General features: G+C 40.0%; 1 protein-coding gene across 3 annotated transcripts in view; it reads left to right on the forward strand.

The window, feature by feature from the left end:
- The window catches only part of LOC119724911 (transcription factor GATA-4-like), a 43,955-nt gene extending 23,762 nt beyond the window's left edge, over nucleotides 1–20,193 (forward strand). For 2 of the 3 annotated variants that reach the window (XM_038196217.1, XM_038196218.1), the window contains exons 3-8: nucleotides 9,193–9,222; nucleotides 11,134–11,279; nucleotides 12,973–13,068; nucleotides 14,003–14,131; nucleotides 17,069–17,266; nucleotides 17,645–20,193. In XM_038196217.1, coding sequence (XP_038052145.1) covers nucleotides 9,193–9,222; nucleotides 11,134–11,279; nucleotides 12,973–13,068; nucleotides 14,003–14,131; nucleotides 17,069–17,266; nucleotides 17,645–18,040 — 995 coding nt within the window. In that variant the 3' untranslated portion in view covers nucleotides 18,041–20,193. The remainder of the gene's footprint in view (nucleotides 1–9,192; nucleotides 9,223–11,133; nucleotides 11,280–12,972; nucleotides 13,069–14,002; nucleotides 14,132–17,068; nucleotides 17,267–17,644) is intronic. The other variant, XM_038196219.1, reaches the window with a different exon arrangement.
- Nucleotides 20,194–20,242: the final 49 nt, after the last annotated feature.

Genomic DNA, 20,242 nt, shown 5'->3' on the forward strand with positions numbered 1-20,242 from the left:
CTCCGCGTCAGCTGACTTTTTTTTTTTAACCTGGCGTATCGGCGTGGCACCAGCACCGGGGCGACCGCAGCGCGGCCCCCGGACAAGCAGGCGGCTGACGCACGGTGAGGCCTTCACCAATCCTTGGTGTTGCAATCTCATCTGGGATGACGAAACCCACCAAGTATCCAAGAAAAAACGATACCACTTGTCAGTCTTGTAGTTGGATTCAAGTTGTGGACACGGAAGGGCTGTTGTTTCTGAGTGCTGTTTTTTTTGCGGTTGACACTCATGACAGTGAAGTATTGGTGGACTCTAAGGCTCGGCATAGCCAAGTTGTCACTTTTGGGGGGGGGGGGGCGACAGCTTTCGGCAAGATGGCAAGTCTCCAAATACAAACGTCAAGGTTCACGCCGACCCAAAGTACCAAAGAAACACATCGAAAACGGGACTTAAAAAAAGGTTTTCTCTCTGTTTTCAGTTATTTCTCATCACTCTACAGTGGTGGAGATAATCTTCATATACATAGCCTATGCCTTCCATGTCTAAAAAATATCAGCTCACGCGCCCTTCCCTTTGTACATTTTAATGTATTTAATAATAATATATATCATAATAGCACGGTGTTGGACATCCAGCTGTCCCAAACTGCCTCGTCTGCGCATGCGCCGTCTTGCCTCGGTCTGAGTCCGCGTCTGCGCCCTGATTGACGCTGTCAGTCAACCTTGTTCCCCGTCGTTTTGAGGGATCGTCCGGGATTCCTCGCAAGGGACCACACAGGATCAAGGTTAAAGGTGACCGGAGGTTCCGCTGTTCCGTATTTGTCTTAATGCCATCATTGAGGCTCGCGAAATAGGATACGTTATTATGTCTGAATTAGGCACAGTGCTGACCAAATTTGAAACACTGTTACCACAACATACTTGCCAGTTTATAAAAATGTGTGCCATATTTGGCAAATCTGCAGGACTTTTTGAAATAAAAATGTGTAGGCCTACATGTTAAAAATAATTGGCTGGAAAACATGGATGATCCGCAAGAACACAAGATCTACCGGAACTAACAGGAAACGGCAAAGATGTGTTCCAAAATAAATGAGCTTGTGTGTCTGACTGAATGTCACTTGTGAGCCGGGCAGTGCTCTCGTATAGTATTACCCCGCAACGAATAAGATGGATTCAGCCCATTATAATGGGCCATAATAGTGAAAAGACTTCCAGTGAATAGCCATTCCGAAGCAACTCAATACCTGTGCACTCGGGGACCAGCTTTGCCTTGTCTCGTTTCCCCTTACTTCAGGAAGGAGGAAACATTGATAACCCCCCCCCAAAAAAAAAAGGCACGCCCTTGTCTCCAAAGATTCTTACAACTTCCCTCACTCGTTTAGGTAACAAATTCTGCCACCAATTTTCTGCCAATTTGTCGCGTCCATATTCGGACCTCAGGGGAAGTTATCACCGGAGCCAGCCATGCGGCAAATGAGTTCCGTCATGGGAGAGCACCGGGCGAAGTTGACTCTTCCCCTGCCTAACATTTCTTGTTTGGCCCGCTAAGCCAAACTGTGACTCCGCAAAAAGCTTTTACTCCAAACAACATTTTTGAAGAGGATTAAGGACTGTATACGGTTTCGCAGCATCATCGTGGGAAAGCGAATAGTATATCATCAAGGTATTTCCCCCATATGCACGGATTTCAATAAAATATCCCGCATGATTTTAGTTGAACGAGAAATCCTTAATACTTTCGCATCATTTTCTGTCCTATTTTATCATATCTTGCGACAATATTGTAACACAGATAGGGAACACAATTCGGCCCTATTTTTTTGTTATCTGCAAACTTTTGATAAGAATCGTGTATCGCTCCTACCGGAACATGTCCATGTTGCCGTGCGTTTAAAAAAAAGGGGACTCGCGACCCACAATGAATTTGATAAAAATGTGTGTAAAACTTGCGATACTGCCGAGTGGTGGATAACGCACGGCCACTCGACACAACCAGGCACGCACGAGTTGCGTGAAGTACCCACACACGTACCCGAGATGTAGGCCCACTCGATACTCTAGTATCGATACCAAGCATTGTGAAAATGAAGTCACCACGAAGTCATTAACATCACATTAACTACTTTGCAGTATCGATTCCTGTGTCAATCACATTTCGTATCTAATAGTAATCGGAAGTATGTTTCCTTCTTCGGATCTTGTTTTCCAATGATTTCAGAGAATTTTTCAGTGGACGACAATGCAAAAGACCTAGAAACATGTACATGTGTATGTCTAAACAAGTATGGTATTTTCTTATAATTTGTTATAAGTTGAACAAAGAAATTGACTGGAGTGGGGTTTGAACCTGCAACCTACAGATTGCCGTTCCGGTGCTCTACCAACTGAGCTATCCAGCCCTATTGGCGGTTCCCCAATTTTTCAATGTCACTATTCAAGGTTATATAATTTTCTAATGAGAACCAGCTCAAGTAAGTCTTTTCCTATCATTCACGCAGGTATAGTCTGCTTTTGCAGAGCAGATCTTTACTCAATAATTAGCAAATGCTTGTGAAAACAATGTTATTTTACTCGATTATTGGTATAAAACCCCCAATATTATTAGATAACTCCAATTTAAGCAACCATTGGGAAGAATTTGACAAGATATTGTTTTTTGACAACCATTCGATAAGAGATTAATCTAGGATTCCCTTAACTTTAACTGAAGTTATTTTTAAAATGTGACAAGCTGTTCGAAAAGGGGTTTCTTGCATGCGTTCTTAATTGGTGTAGGGCCAATAAAACTACATGACACCCCGACTTTTTATTCCAAATCCACTGGACATAGGCGAACTTTGGTTCTCATCGATGAATAGTACCAAAGGGAAAAAGTGCAGAACCCTTCAAAGTTGTTTCTGAGCAACACTCGAGTGTTCGCCCTGCAGCACCAGTTTGATGGAACTTGTTTAACTTGTCGCGGTGTCGACCCGTTCGTCCCCCGCTCGCAAACAGCAAACAACCCATTGAGATCCGGACTTCACACACGGGAAACAAAATGCGTCCACATACAATAAAAAAAAAATAAAGTTTGCTTAGTAGACAATTTTTTTTTTTACTTTTTATTTCAATGAGAGGTTGCAAGGTTTATTTGATTTATTTTGTAGAGAAAAGTACTGAGCCCCCTTGAACAAATTCTACCTTGAAGTTGGAAACCAGATCTGAGGTCATCCTGTATTCTCCACTTGTTGTCGATTGAGGGCGCATTTAGTGGTGTTAAATTTCACCAGTATTATCATACCTCCGCAGGTTATGTTTTCATCGGATTTGGTTTGTTTGTTGGTTGGTTGGTTGGTTTGTCTGTTAAGTTGATAACTCAAAAAGTTATGGACGGATCCGGATTTGCATGAACACAACGCGCAAAATCTGAAACAAAACTTAATGTACACAATTCCATAGGGTTGTCTAAGGGGCGTGGCTAACTGGCAAACGGCGATAGGTCATTTATCGCTGAGGTCTATATGGGAGTCGATTTACAGGTCTGCACCATTAATGATGTCCATTTTAGTCTCTTTTAGAGTCGCACATTCGCTGTTTCAAGATAAGCTCATGCTCAAATATACTACCAGGCTCTATTGGCGTTGTTGCCCTACGAAAACACACAGACTATTATTTACCGATCGAAACTACGTCTACGGATTGGGGTGGGAAAGTGGCACGCAACTCCAAATGGCTCTCGCTTCAGATGAACAAAAAAATATGAACGAGCTCTCCTAATTACCAGCAATTAATAACAATAACTTGTCCTCTCAAGCTGACTATTATGTCTAGTTTACACCAATTGACTTTTATCGAGAAGTTTTTCTTTTTAACGAGGGCACTTGATAGCGACACTCATTTTGTATTGTTCCTCCGTCCCTCCTCCGTGTTTTACCCCTTGTTGACAATTCATTGTGATTGGTTCAGGCTGTTGACACACCATGATTGTTTGAAGGTTTGCTTCTTGTAATTGGCCTCGCGCTATAGTCGTATCTTGGTCTTCCCACACGCGGGCTACGACGCCGAGATGCAGCGGCCGCGCGGTCTATTTAACCGCGGGGTCAGAGGAGCATGTGCACCCGTTCCCATCGGCTGCTGAGCCCGCTTCTACCCTCGGAGTCTCGGACTAGAGCCCTAGCGCTTGAAATCCCCGTTGAACCTACTTGAACCTACCGGTAGCTCTTTACAACGCGCGGCTCTCGAGTCGACAAAAGAGTTCTCGAAAACACTCAAGAGAAAGTTAACATTTATCCGAGCTGAACCAATTTAGTGGAACATCAGTCAGTATATGAACGGCGAATCATCATCAATTCGAAGTCAATGGCTTGGGTAAATATTGCGGCGAGTCATGTTGTGAAAAACACAATAGGCTTACATGTTCATACCCTGTTTTATAGTACCTGAAAAAATAAAGTCCTTTAGAACACTTGAAATGAGTTATAATGACGGTCTATGTGGACATTATGTATTGAAAGACGAATGAGATTCGCCACTTCAAATTCATGAAATGTTTAATTATTCATAATTTTATTTTATCCCCCACAACCACAGTAGATACATTTCTCTCGGGAAACATCCTTCAGGAAGTATGAGAAATTTGGAACTTTGGTTAGCTTAAAACAATTTGACACCAAAATTGTACCTTTTAAAATGTAGAGTCAAGATAATTACACCTCGTCCAATTTTCAGAAATTTTGCAACTAATAGGTGCGTGATCTTGACACATATGTTCACTTCTGCTCTGTCACAACATTACTATCCTTCACCTCTTTCGAATTTTGTATGATCCTGTATGCATGGAGAGACGTAATCATAGTAAAACCTCCTGCTTAAGAACACAAGCTATGTGATTACATAGGTGCGTTCCGCATTATACCAAAAAACATAAAGGTTACACATCGTTCGATCTGTTTTGTTCATGTGATAGAGTATTGTAAAATTAACATGGAATACAGGGTTAGTAAAAAAAAAACGAAACCCAAATGGCAGAACCAGTTTTTGAAGGAAGATTTGCCTGTAGCGCAGTCAAAATCTAGGATATGAAAGCCCAGTCATTAAGCTTTCTTTTAGTACAAGAATCATACAAATCACTCTTGTACTTTTCAAGTTACGGAATTCTAAACACAAACACCGTTTTGAATTTCTGTCTACGGATCACCAAAAAAGTTAAGTGTTCTTTCAGCAAAACGAAAACAATTCTCATGGGGATGCGTATGAATTGTTTTCGTTTTGCTGAAAGAACACTTACCTTTTTTTGTGATCCGTGGACAGAACTTTAAAACGGTGTTTGTGTTCCAAATTCCGTAACTTGACAAGTACATGAGTGATTTGAATGATTCTTGTATTAAAAGAAAGCTTAATGACTGGGTTTCATAACTTATCCTAGATTTTGGAAATGATACAGGTAAAGCTTCATTCAAAAATTGGTCCTGTCTTTTGGGTTTCAGGGTTTTTTTTACTCAAACTGTATTGTTCACGAACAAGCGGAACTTTTGGTCGTCGTTCGGGTAGTTGGAACTTGGAACGCTCAGTGGGCAAATTTAGCGGACTTTCGAATTGGTTTCATAAATTTGTATCCCAAAAAAAATAACCAAGCAAAGCTTTCATCCGACTAGCACTAAACCTATATAAAATATAGTTGGTCAGCTCGGTGAGGTCGCACAAGTATTTCACGTATTATTAATGGACCGTTTCACACACAAAAAAGGTTCGTGTTATGTTTGCTTTTTTTCAAACCGATATAAAAAAAAATAGAAGGGAAGAATTCAAGCGTACTCGGCGACCGCCGTCACGCAAGATGTTATCATTTGTAAATTGAATTCTCTTATCTCCAGCTCACTGATTATGATTCTTGTATTTATGGCCAAAAACTGACACTTTCCAGCGCTGGATTATCGTTATAAATAATAGATAAGAGTGATTCACAAACCCACCATGGGAAATAGCATGTGCGTTGTTCATGTACCGTTTTGGGATTTTATTTTAACTGCCCCCATAATACGCGTATGCAGTGCGGACAAAGTTGGGCTAATATTTTTGTTTTCTTAAGATATTTTTTTTGTCTTGCCACATGAACTTGGATTAATATATAGCTATTAATTGATATTGTCTCATTCCCTTAAAAAAAATTAAAGTCTAACTGAGGTTCTTTATCAGATCGCAGCTGTTCTTAATGTAAGCCAAAAAAAAAAAACCGGAAAAAAATTCCCCGGACGAACAGTGAAAGCGACAGCCGCTATTTTGCGATAAACTAAAAAATAAACTCAGCGCTGGTCAAGTAATTATATTTAAATAAAAACCACTGAAATAGTTACACTAACAATTTTAAATGGTCCTAATCTTATCTCAGTTGTTGAAATAACCGATTAGGAAATAGTAGGAAGAAAAACATATTTTTTGTTCTTGCGGCCGAAGTGTAAGCATGGGAAAGTCAGCCCCATTTTTGGTCTTTATCGGCGGTCGCACATGACGAAATTTCGAGTGAAAGAATTTCTACCCACCAGGTTGTGGACGATTTTTTTCCTTCTCAATTCCGGGTCGAATTTCTGAAATGACTGTCAAAAATAAGACATGTGAACACACACCTATTAATTTCTCCAGATATTTTCCTCCTTATGATCCGGTAGCCTTTTCCCCACTCGCCTAATTATATTTGAAGACTCGATCAATATACACACACAGTGTTTGTGATGTACACTTTCTAATTGCCTTATCAACATGCAAGACAAACTTGAGTTCACAGTCTACGTTATGTAGGTACACGGGTTGTGATGGATGTACGGTTTTGGGCCCGTACGGCCTAACGAGTTGGAATCGGACCGGAGTAAAACGTCTCATCGGTCAAACGCGCCGCAGTGCCCGGTAGCTGAGTTATGGCGAGTCACGTCCCTTGCCCGAAGTACTTCCCTCCCGTAATATCGCTCTCGCCGTCCGTTTCATGAACACATCGGTCAAAAGAATCATACGACTGAATTTACGTACAAAATGTAATTATAAAAGGCGGAAGGGGATTTTACCACATGGCATCTAGAGTACATTGCGGTTAATTTGGTAAAAATTAACGAGCACGGTTTACAAAAAGACCAAAATTAATTTTCTGGGATTTCGCGACTGTGTCACTTCGAGACATGGACAACCTTACATTTTTGTTACATAGTTTATGATGATCATAATTATTTTTTAGCACCCCAAAAAGCGTGGGATTTAAAACCAGATTGTTACTTTTGTTTTATATATACAATTTTTTGTAAAACTGTTAAGTTGAACACCCACAGTTTTTCTTCAAGTTACGCGGAACATGCAGGCTTAAAACCTTTCGGATGTTAGGCTCCATCTATATAAATAATTAAATCCAATAAAAAAATAACTCACGTGATGTAATTACACTGAAAAGTAAATGTCAAACCTTACAAAAATAATTGTTACAGCTCACAAGGTGTTTGAACAAGAGGGTTTAGTTTGGTTGGTTACGCTAAAAGACCGGCTGCGCTCTTACCGGGCCGTCCTCTAGTAAATAGCCGGGAGGCTTGTGGCCTTCTCCCGGCGCAGAGAGAGCATTCCTGCCCGCTCCGCGAGTCTGTGTCCGGACATCTGTGAAAACACATCGACGAGCGCTCTACACTCTAAAAAATAATGGGTAAAACACTGTTGGGCAATATAATTTTACCCAACATTGGTCTGAAATTACCCAATTTGGGTAAAAATTTGCCAACAATTGGGAAAAATTCGCCCAAGAGTTTAACCTGTTGATATGTTGACCAACGTTGGTCTAAATATCAACACATTTTGCCCAACGTTTTTACAGTGTAAGTAAACCGAGATTTTTTTGCCTGTGTTAAGTTGTGTTGGTCGTGTTTTCATTTGCGTCGTTCTGCTCGAGTTTATACAGGGTGACCAAACGAAATGGTGCAAGCAGACATCTTTAAATATCGCAAAAAGTATGCAATATCAGCATTTCATGTTGATGGAGTATATTGTTTGTACTCTTATGAATAACCACAGCGAAAATTTGATGAAAGTCCATTCATGCAAACCAGAGATACACAGATTAAAAATGGCAATCTGTTTTTCACCCTCCCAATGTGATTTACACAGTGCATGAAAAGACCCATTGCAGAGTGCCGGTTGAGCGATTTCCAATGCAATGTATAATTCCAATTGGAATGGTTGAAAAAGCACATATCCTTTTATAATCTGTTACAGCTCTGGTATGCATGAATGGGTATCCATGACATTTTCACTGATTATACACAAGAGTATAATTAATATGCTCCATCAAAATGAAATACTCATGTTAGGTACTTTTTGAGATATTATCTGCTTGCACAACTTTTTTTTCTCTACACGTCCACCGATTTGCGCGTATCCCGTGTTATGCTTCTAACGATGTTTCTGCTGCAAAGCCTCTTTTGTAACTTCTTGGCAACTTTCAAATTCGGGCGATTCACAATGCAGTGCGCCACCAAGAGTTCATTTTTCCCAGTGCATTGTGGGAGATGGTCGACAAATTCGCTGCGTGGGACATTTGAAATTGTTAGTTTTTCCGGCCAGAAAGTTCGAAAGCGTATGATTCGAGTATCTGTTTGCCCTTTTCTTTTCGTTTTAACAATATGGAGTTTTTTTGTAAGGGGGCAAAACGCTTTGCCCCAATCTATAACAAATTAGCTCAAGTTTTCTACTGACACTCGTTCAAATGGGCCATGTTTTGTCGACCGTGACCTTGAAAAACGAACACTCCGTGGCAAACTCTTGGTGGCGCATTTTTCATTTTTCACAAACTTTAGATACCAAAAGCTAGCAATAAACTGACTAATACTATTACTATTTCCCAGTTTCCAGTTGAACACAAAAAAAACCGAGTACGGCAGAAACAGAGGTTGAACCTACGACTATCCACTAGTGCTCCACAGGGTTCCGCAGGTCGCGGGCTCGAATCCTGGTTCTGTCAACTTCGTTTCTTTATAGTTTTACCGGACCTCTCCGGTTTCCATGGAGATAGTTTCCAATAGTTAGTAAATCAACCTTGTTTATTAAATCAAAAGAATCTTCAAATTTGCTAGCAAAAATGTTTCTGTTTAACGTTTCGCCATTTTAGGTGTAGGCCTATATTTGCAAATTCAGTCCGTTTAAGAAATTTTGAAGTTGGTGATGTAACATATTTCTTTGTTCTCTTTTCTTCTCACTTCTGCAGAGAGTGACATGTGGACACAGGACTTTGGAAGTAAGTATTACAATGTATAAACAAACACTTAAAGGTAATAATTAATTGCAAACATTAAAAAACAAAACATCCAAATTATTATGAATTATCTTACTGGACTGTGAGTGAGTAACGGTCTCAAGCATCCTGTGAAATCATGGCACCTGCATGTTGTGCCGTCATTTCAAGTGGAATGTTTGTTTCAATTTCCGACCATCGTTGGAAAAAAAATGTGGGTTTTTTTTTTCAAATAATGCCCTCAATTTACCAAATTTAGTTACTCCACATATTGTTTGTTACGTTTTCACATTCGTGAACTGATGCAAGCTAGCTAGTCTGGTTCCCTGACCTGACAATTCCCCGACGTCTTTAAATTGCTCTGCTTGGTCTGAAGTAGGCTAAGGGAACCAGACTACACAGAACAACATTTTTTCTCGTGGTTTTCCAGCATATATTGGCACAAAAATGTCTGTGTTTCCAATATTTGCTATAAAATGCTAACCCCAAATCCATTCTGAAAATAACAAAAAAAAACCAAATGTTGTATATTACCTTTAAAAGAAACTCCTTTTTGCATCAAATCTTTGTTACTGTACACTTTAAATGTCATGGTTTAAGCAGTCCTCATTGCATTTCATCACTCATTAAATTAACTAGAACTTGCTCTGTTTTACATATCCATTCATTTAGTCGAACTTTTACAATTGTAATCACCTTGTCAGTTCTATTCGATATACTTATCGATTTGGCTATATGAATGCTTCCAAAAGCTCATGTCAAATTGCCATATCTCATGACTTCCTCTTTCATATTCATCGATTTATGATTTGCATATTAATGACTTGCATATTGTGTTGGACTGTGCACTTCATGTCACGTGTCCTTCCCTAACTTATTCATTTATTCAGTACAAGTACATGACGTCAGGTAGACAGCGAGTGGTAATATTCAACACACTAAAAAGCCGTTTTTCGACAATTATTTTCAGTCCGTTTTATGGAAAAAAAGGGACTGAAAAAAAGTCATTGTTAACAAAAGCGGCTTAATATGAAATTATGTTGTCCGAGTGCATCTGGTTAATTTATGCATGATAATTGCTGATGAGGATATTCATTTATGCCTAGTCTTAAACTGTGCAGTGCACCAACTGTACAAAAAAAATGTCTCGTGCGAAAAAGTCTGTGATTCAAAATATATTTAAAAGAGGAACACTTCTTCTGTCTCATAGCTAGTTTGTCATATTATTTCTTACAAATTATTCATATATTCATGAATTTAAATTGGCATTCATTTCATTCATCCATCCATTAATTCCAACCTATCGGTACTGGATCCACCCATTCTGTGGCGTTGGGCGGCGCCGGTCACTTGTTGTGCAATTAACGTTACAATTAATTTTTTTTCTTTAATTTAATGTTATAATAATAGTTTATTTTTCAAACTTGTAAAGCGCCTTGAGCGTCTTTTTAGACGGATTTTGGCGCTATAGAAATGTTCATTATTATTAGGTGTTGGGCCTTGAGCCCAACAACTATTGGTTTTGTAAGAATTTACTGTTTTTGTTCTTCTCAGCATATTCTCAGCAAATCCTTCTCCAGAACTGTTTACAAAAATTTTACAGGTGACGTCATCAAATGTTAGAGCGCCCTCTGGCGGCATGTTGAAAAGTCAAACATGGATGTAAACATGCATATTTTGAGTTGATGTGTGTGGCAAAGTTTGCGGTAATTCATGGCCCAACACCGTGTGGTTGTTCCTTCAACCTCTAGTTATTATTATTATTAAATGCCAAATGTATTCATGTACGAGTAGTCTGGAGAACGGGTAGTAGTTGGCTGCCATCTCCAAATACTATGTTACTGCCGGACGACCACCGGTTACTTCTTACCTAATTATTAGTCATTTATTCATAAATTCATTTATTCCACCCAGTCGGGAGAGAGTGCGTCAACTGCGGGGCCATTTCCACGCCTCTGTGGCGACGGGATGGTACCGGTCACTACCTCTGCAACGCCTGCGGTCTGTACCACAAGATGAATGGGATGAGCCGGCCTCTCATCAAGCCCCAGCGACGCCTGGTGAGTCCCTCCCCCCGACATCAATTTATTCATATATTCATTTATTCATTTATTCCACCTTGAGTCTGGCTGCGTTCGAGCGTGTCACTCTGGTTACTTACGACGGAACACGACAGCATTTTTACCAGTATCAGAAAATATTCTGCGCGCATTTCTCTCGGGTCACGCCTTTCAAAAGGTCATTGCGCATGCGCAAAACAGGCTGCCACAATAACAAACGCTTTTTTTTCTCTCGGAATTCTTGACAGGTATGACGAAATTCCGAAATATATGTCCTCAGATTTTCCACGTATATTAAATTGAGTAAAATATGTAAAACCATTCAAGAAGCCAGAAAGAATAATTCTGAATAAGTTATATTTCAAATCAACCACTAGTCTACTATGGTTCTTGATCGAACTTGCTTAAAGTAGCATGCACTTGCAAAGCAGAAATATAGTGCCATTGCATCTGACGTCACAGTGAGGCAACGCCCTCTACCGCTCGTCCGCGGAGTTCATAGAGTCTTAAAACGTCTTCCTGTACACTTCTTTTCAATGTGTGCCCTCTTGAACTCCGCGATATCAACCCCACCCACTCTCCACACCCAACCCACCATCAACATTACTGCCCAACCTCTATTGCCTCGCACTGTGGTACTATCTCTGATGAGCGATCCGGGCAAAATGCCAAGGATCGGCCGTCCATTACCAACTCTGTAGACAACATCCCCAAGTTTATCTCCGGGACCAGACAAACCTGACACCGGCCTAGCCCTCCGTCATAGTGTCCACGGAGCGCGAGCAGTGAGATAAAAGCAAACGACGAAGCGATAAAACTAGAGCTTTGCATCCATCACTGCCGGTATGCCATGAGGCCGAAGGGAGGGGAGCTGGGAGAACATGTGTCCCGTTGATGATGACGGACGAGGATGTCTGACTCGGCGAAGGGAGAATGCCTCAAAATGCCTTATCATGGCGAACATGAATTACCGGGACGTGCGGGGAAATGTGATACTATCATTCAGTTGCGGATATTTCAGCATGTACCGGCCCAACCCCTTTATCGAGTAAAAAGTTCAGAAGTTGATCTTTGTCGCTTTAAACATATTGAAAAATATGTTTCTGGTTTCAAAATCACGGGTGTGTGGAAAAAGGCACACCTGGATTTGTTTAGGCGTGTGATTTTTCTAGGCGTGTGATTTTCTAGGCGAGTGATTTTTCTAGGTGTGTGATTTTATGGTCCAAGCTGGGATATTATTTCATAATATTCATCGTGGTTTACAATTAGGCCATTTTCTCTTCACTGACGTACTTTATTTTTCACAAATTATGAAGTATAATTATGCTGTAAATGTATGCCGAGGTGTGCGTACTGAGGATTCAGGCGTGCGATTATTCGCACTTCTCAGGAAGCTTTTAGGCGTGTGATGGCGTGGGGGTGTGATCGCACGCCTCAAAACAGAAGGACTGTAATTTTAAAGATGAAGTGATACCTTCGACTGAGATTTTAATTCTCTGGACAATATTTTGTGTTTTGTACCAGTATATGATCTTTAATCCAAGTGAGCTTTTAGGCGATGATTCGGTAGGTGATTAATGATCCTTATATGTGCCTTTGAAATACGAATGAGACCGTGTAAAAAAGAACTACCGGTATCTCCCCATTTTAAAAGTCAAAATCTTGAAGAAACCACTTGATTCTATGCCCACAGGACGAGTTGGGAGAACTATGCGAGAAGGCGCCGGACATGACCATTGAGGGCCTGGATCCGAACCTTCTGCGCTTTAAGGACCGGCGCTGGAAACCGGTAAGGCCAAGACAAAATGCCGATTAAATCTCAGTGCTCGGTCAATTCGATGCCAAATTTGAAGGAAAAAAATTAATGCGCTCTCTAATTTCTATTTTTTCTTTGAGAAACTACTTAAATGCTTTTATTAAAACTTTGTTTTTGCAAAGAATTTATACGTAAATCCAAACGGCATGGAGTATTTTTTTTAATCATGCATGCATTTCGTTTTCTACTAATCCGTTTTCTTTATGATTTTTAAAATGGACAAAGTTTATCGTTTGGTTTTTAAACTTTGAACTTTGACCTTTGAATTTTAGCCTCGTGCAACATCTTTTGAAGAAAAAAAAAAATCGGAGCGCTGAGATGAATTTCAATTTTGTTTTTGGCCGAATTGGTTTTCAGCGGTTAATTTTTTGGTTAAGTTTGAAGCGCAGAATAATTACTCAAACTATTTTTTATTATATTTATTTCGTCACAAAAAACTGAACGAAATACTAATTTTATGAAGTTTGCTCTGCGCGTGAAGTTTGCCCCATTGTAAATTCAGTTTTAACTTAATTGTCCTCTTGTTGTGGGGATTTTGTGAACTTTTTATGTAATTACATTGTATTGAGATTTCAACTAACTTCTTCTGTTTCAGCATGATTCTCCGATATCTTTACATTAATGAAATTAACTGTTTATTTCCACTCTTTTTTCTGTGCATAATTAAACAATTCTTAACACTTCGTAAGTGTAAAACCAGATTTTTCAAAATTGATTCAACTGTATCATTGAAGGTTTTACATTGTGTTGGTGCTTGTAATTTTAAAAGCGAACATGTAAATTTGGTAAAAGCGGTAAAAGTGGTTGTGATTAAAGTTCTCAAACAGAGATTGGGATTCGCAAAATTTAATTGTTTGCTTCTGAAATTCAAAACTTGAAAACGTATTTCTGTTTTGTGTTTTGGCAGCAATCCGGCTCACGCCGTGAGGGCATCGTGTGCGCCAACTGCCATACCACTACCACAACGCTCTGGCGGAGGAATAAAGAGGGTGAACCGGTCTGCAACGCTTGCGGCCTGTACTACAAACTGCACAGCGTAAGTGTGTCATTTCCTGGCCTTTGTTTTGGTACAAGAAAAGTAGTTCCCGTCAAACGAACTTTGGCAAATGTATGTAAAAACGGGAACCAATCAGTATTAATATACAGTGAAATCTTGATAAGTCAAACCTCAAGGGAACAGGTTTAAAATTTGACTTATGCAGAGGTTTGAGTTAAGCAGGGTTGTATACGATTGTTTTTCTACTGAAGGCAATGGATTCTTTGTTTGACTAACAGTTGTTTTGAGTTATCGGAGTTTAATTTGACTTATCGAGATTTCACTGTAATTGTATTAATCGAGGGTTCGGCCGGAAACTTTGTTCGCTTTGAGGAAGTGTTGTCCGTACCAAGCACCGTTCTATTCTGATAGCATTTCCATGAAATATGCCACTTTTTATTAATTTGACGAAACAGCTCCAACTGAGTTTATTCTCTGACCCTTGTCGGTGAAAAAAACATGCTGTCGAATTTTTCGAACACTGTCCACAAAAAAATTGAAACAGATTCATATGGTCTGTATGGTGTATCGATCGTTCTTTTGCAAACGCGTATTAAACCCAATACATCCTTGGGCAGGATGTTTTACCACAATAGTAAAGAGGGTTTCATTATATCCGCGAAAATAATTCATACCTGAAGGTTTTACACAAACGAATACTCAAATCAATCCGTTTCGGACATGTTATTTGTGTCCTTCGGCAAGCTACCTTATCGCAATACATGTAGTAAACAGGATTCCATTATCCCCGATAAATATGCTGGAAGGTTAATACATTATAATATTATAAGCTTACTAGGAATAATTACATGCCAGATGGATATTGTTTACGTTTTTTGTTCATCATCGTCATTGTCTTCATCATTGAAAAGACAAAAACACTTTTGCAATGTCAACGCAAACAATAATCTGAAAATCCGATTTTCAGTCAAGTTATCAGCCCTATGATCATTCGTAGTAGCGGTTTTAACTCTTTTTTTTAATCCTCTCCATTTGTAGAAAAAATAAGGGGGGGAATGCTTTCAGCGAAAAAAAAACAAGTGCAGCAAAAATATTACTGTTTATTTGAGAACGCGTAAAGTGTCTATTGAGCTGTCCGTCACTAAAACCGACAAGTCTACTGGGACATACTCCAGGATTACCTTCAATAAACAGTCGTCGACCCCGTTGACCTTTTGGCCTGACCCCGACCAACCGATGAGGGCGATCTTTGCTCCCAGAAGGCCAAGGTGGCATCAATCAACGCCAGTTAACGCAGTCGTTTTCTTTTGGCGCGCATGTCATGTGTGTACCTCGAACGAATTGAGCGAACGCCGAGCACTTAAGTCATTCATTTCCAAGATTTTTTTGGCTGAACCATCTATTTTTTTTCTATCGCGCTAAGGGTTCTGAGGCCTTTCAGTTTTTAAGTGTTGTTTGTTGCGGTCGCACCATTACACAAATTGACCAATAACCACTTAGATTTTGTGTAAAAAGGTGCCTTAAATCATTGCGGTAAAACCTAACCATAAATCCATCAAGTCAGGGCCCTAAAGAGCCCGCGATGTTTTACTGGAAGTACACAATGTTGGTCGTCCATGCTGTTTAAAAGTCAAAGTGAAGACGCTATAAATAACTCAGTGGAAACATGAAGTGTTTATTGTTTTGTTTTTAACGAGAGTGGTGGGTCTTCATATTTCACGCCACATTGTTAAATAAATATTTCTGTGGATGCCATGAAAATGTGCGAGTTTATGTGGGGTTCCGCCGGGCATTTTGGGTGGTACAACTTGTCAAAACTGTTTTGGAAGTTCCGGGATAAATTTTGAACAATTCGCAGATTTGTTGACATAGGTAACATGAAGTCACGCTGGGAAAATGTTTCGAGGCTTGTGGAAGATGTCTGTAAAGTCCTAAACCAAAATAGGAACAATATCAATTAATCAAGTGTTCCACAAGAAAGTTGAAAGGTATATATTCCGAATTTTTCCGGAGAAAAGACAATATTTTTTACTAAGCGATTATGTAATGCACAGAAGCTACGTGATGATCTCTGTTGTAAAAAAAAGCTTTGTTGCCACATTCTAAAAGACAAAAAAAGCAAGCTGTTCCCTTAAAATCTGAACACTGCACTAAAACCGATCGGCAAAACTGGTTGCTCTCTTCTCCATGGCTAGTCAACCAACCGGTTTTTTGAAACCCTTTTTTTTTGCGGTTTTAGAGAGACAGAACCAGCAAATCCCTTGATCCGGTCCTGATCCCCCGGCCAGCCAAACAAGCGGAGCTGAGGGGATCCCTTGCGCCGGGCTGGCACGGGGCGCCTGCTTGATCCGGCGCGCTGGGAGGCACGCGTCCTGGACTTCGTCAAACAAAAAAATGCAACTAAGGCTCGTGTGCAGACAAAAAAGATGCCGATCAAGGCAACCGTAAATACAACATTACACCCTCAATTTAGGCAGCAAATTGACACTACAACGGTCGCATACGGCTGATCGTCTAAAAATGAGTATTTGTGACTATTTAGACTTTCATGACTTTATTAAAGGCATATATAGGATCATATGCTTTCCATACATTTTGTTCGTTTCCAATAATAACATCACTCAAAATCCAAAGAGGATTGTTCAAAACCTAACCAGTTGAAATCTCAGCTCAGTTGATATTACACTTTTCGAGAAAACAGTAAAAAAAAAAAACCTCGCACAATCTTTTGATCACGAAATTCTTTATTTTTCAAAAAAATCTGTAAATCGACTGATCGTTGGAAATCACCTACAATTTCTTCTAAAATATGACAGCAAGTCAGACGGAATAATTTCACGGGGTGTTTAGTACCAGCACGATCTGTAATCTAAGTACTTTTTTTTAAATATAAATTCCGCAGGTCACTTTTGGGATAAACGAAAATGATTCTGATAGTGTTCACGGCAAAATTTCCTTCTTTTTCTGAAACCACAGGTGAACCGCCCTCTAGCGATGAAGAAGGACGGCATCCAAACGCGCAAGCGCAAACCCAAGGGCTCGTCCAAGCAACAGCAGCAGCAGGTGAATGGTCAGCAGCAGTCGGCCACGCCCAAATCGCCCAAGGACGCCCACGGCCATACCACTCTGGGCACCGCACTGCCGCCAACGTCTATGCACAGCCCATCAATTAAGGTAAAGATAATCACAAGCAAATCACAAGTAAATCACAAGTCGATCACAAGTCAGTCAATCGCACGTTAATCACATACTAATCACGTGTCAATCACAAGTAAATCAACAGTAAATCGCAAGTCAATTGCAAGTCGATCACAAGTAAATCACAAGTCAGCCATAAGCCATAACAACTCAATCACAAGTCAAGTACAAGTAAATCACGGGTCAATCACAACTCCAGCGCAAGTATCACGTGCGAATTACAAGTCAATCGCAAGTAAGTCACAAGTCACTTCTCAGCTATTCTCAAGTCGTAAGGAACAATCTATTTCGTACTAAGATTATCATGAAATTGGCCTCAGGTATTACGTTGGTATCACTTCTCTTCTCTTGCAGATGGAGCCCCATTTTAACTACGGTATGCACCCCTCCGTAACGGGCCACATGTCCCTCTCCGGACTGACCAACTCGCCCCGTCTGCAGCCCACCCACAACCCCCACCACCTCGACCACATACAACATGTTCACCACCAGCCCAGCCACGCCAACAACGGCAACGGGGGCCACACCAACCGGCTCTTGTCCAACGGGAGCTCGGCCGGCCACAGCCCGCTGAACCTGGTCAGCCCCGGCGGCTCGGAGCACGGCAGCACGGGGATTCAGACCACGACCAACGTGGTTGCCCAGGCGGCCGCGCACACGCTGTTCGCCGGGGTGAATCCGTCGCCTCCCACCGCCGTGGCTGTGTCGCTAGATAGCGGTAGCATGGCTTCTGCCGTGTCCTCAGATTAGTGTCCAAGCAAAAGTTAAGGAACAGTAAGTAGAGAAAATAGTTGTCATCTCACCAATCACAAGACTTCAAATGACAAGTCAGTCTTAAGTCAATGTTAGTTAGAGCGTAAGCAGTCGCAAGCCAGCAAAAGTCAATCGTAATTCATAAGTTTAAAAGTGTGTCAGTCGCAAGACTTCAGATCAGTGTTGTAAAGTGTGAAGTTTTTCACAAGTCCATCAGAAGTACTCACAAGTAAATCACAAGCCGGTTCACAAGTCACAGGCGACCCTGCTCTGAAGTTTAATTTTAAAAACAATTTTCATCATTTCTTCCAAAGTTTAATACCCATTGATTAAACTATTCGTTTCTTGGAGTAATCATGGCATATGGAGACATAAGGCAACCTGCGGATCATGAATATGCATGATCAAAGAATCAGCCAATCAAAACAGAGAAAACTCACAAGACTAAACCCCATTCATAAAAAAGTACATCTTTTCTTTATAACGAAATTGCACATTTCTATACTTTACCGACTCTGCACACCTGCACTTATTTTATTAACCTTTGAATGCAATTGAAATATATATTTTTCAATAATTACTCCATTTTTTTTATGGATTGTTGAAGAACGATTTCTCTGTAGATGGAAATTAGTAGAATGGTTTCAATGCAAATGAGAAAACGGTTTTGTTTAGAGTCGGGATTGTTTATAACATAGGATGGCAGCTGAATGGAGAAAAACAATTGGTAATTTTTTATTTACAGAAAATTATATGATAGAAATAATTTAGAATGTCGTATCGTAATCAGTACTGATTATTGTACACCCTCGTGACTGCCCAATTGCCTTCCAACATGGTCGAGTGAGGGCGCCGTACCATACAGCTGTGAAAACCAAAGTTGATGCCAATTTTGTACTGCGCTTGGCGACGGAATATTACCAAAGAAATTATGATCGTTTGCATTAGTAATGTGTGATTTTTATATATGACAGTAAAGGAGTTACAAACCAAAGATGCTAAATGAGTCTTTGGTCTGTTGTAAATATTTATATTATACCCTTATTGTTTTTTTCTTTTTGGTGTATTTTTTCCTCACGTTGTACACATAATAACCTCTTGTGGTTTTATTAGCCTCCTTGTGATTGGTCAGTTTAATGAAGCAAATTATTTATTCAACCGCTATCTGTTGAGATAATGCATGGTGAGTTTTTTTGTTTTATATAATTGTTCGTTTTTAATTTAAGCCTTTCAACTTCTGTGCGGTTTTATAATCACAGCCTTTCTTCTTAACTTTCCAGACCACCTTGCAACTCCTAATTATTTTGCATTTACTTGACATTTTCAAGTTCTAGCAGACAATCGGAATTGAAAATTGAAATTGAAATTAAGCTATATTTTATAATAATAAGAAGCAATTTTAGTGCGAGTGTGCTTGGGTTTTTTTCTTCAAAACACCAAATATGATGGAAGTCCGGAACATTTTGAATTGCCTTTTTGCCAATAGAAAAATTTGAATCAGTACTTCTCATTGTACAGGTTTCTTTTCAAACGCCAAACAAACCTTCGCCTTAAACTTTCAATGGGAAATTTTAAAGATTTTTTTTTGATTTCACCTACAGTTATGATCAATCTTGCCGAATGACTCGTAGATCAGAAACAACAACTAGCACAGTTTAGTTTTGATTACTTATGATTAGGTGTGATTTCTATATATTTTTTGTGGTGAGTTTGTAAGTGTGCAATGGTAAATTATGAGTCCTCGATTTTATTTAATTTTAATTAAGTTATGTTAATTTACAGTGTATATTGTATTGATACTATAAGGGATTGCAAAAAACAAACACTAGCACAAACTCGGCTTGCATGAAATTAATTCGTTTATTTTAGGATTGGAAAGGTTTTGATCAGCTCAGTGGACTGGTAACAGATCGATCAAAATAGGCCCCGCCCTATGCGCACGTGCGCAACTACACGCGCACCTTTTCATTCCAACACGCGCGCGTGTCGAATATCAATCCTGTGCACGCGTGTCCGACGTTAACCAAGGCTGTGATTGGTCAAAAGATCACGGGGCAGGGCTTAGTGGATATTACACATTCGACGGCTGTTTATGAATACTTTATTTATGTTGATGTGCACTAAAATCGCCCTTGCAACTGTTATACGTCCACCGGTGTCACGGTCTCGCTTCTCCGGCGTGCTAGCTTCTCCAAAAGG

Source organism: Patiria miniata, unplaced genomic scaffold (genome assembly GCF_015706575.1).
Source record: "Patiria miniata isolate m_02_andy unplaced genomic scaffold, ASM1570657v1 HiC_scaffold_18, whole genome shotgun sequence".
NCBI classification, from domain to species: Eukaryota; Metazoa; Echinodermata; class Asteroidea; order Valvatida; family Asterinidae; genus Patiria; species Patiria miniata.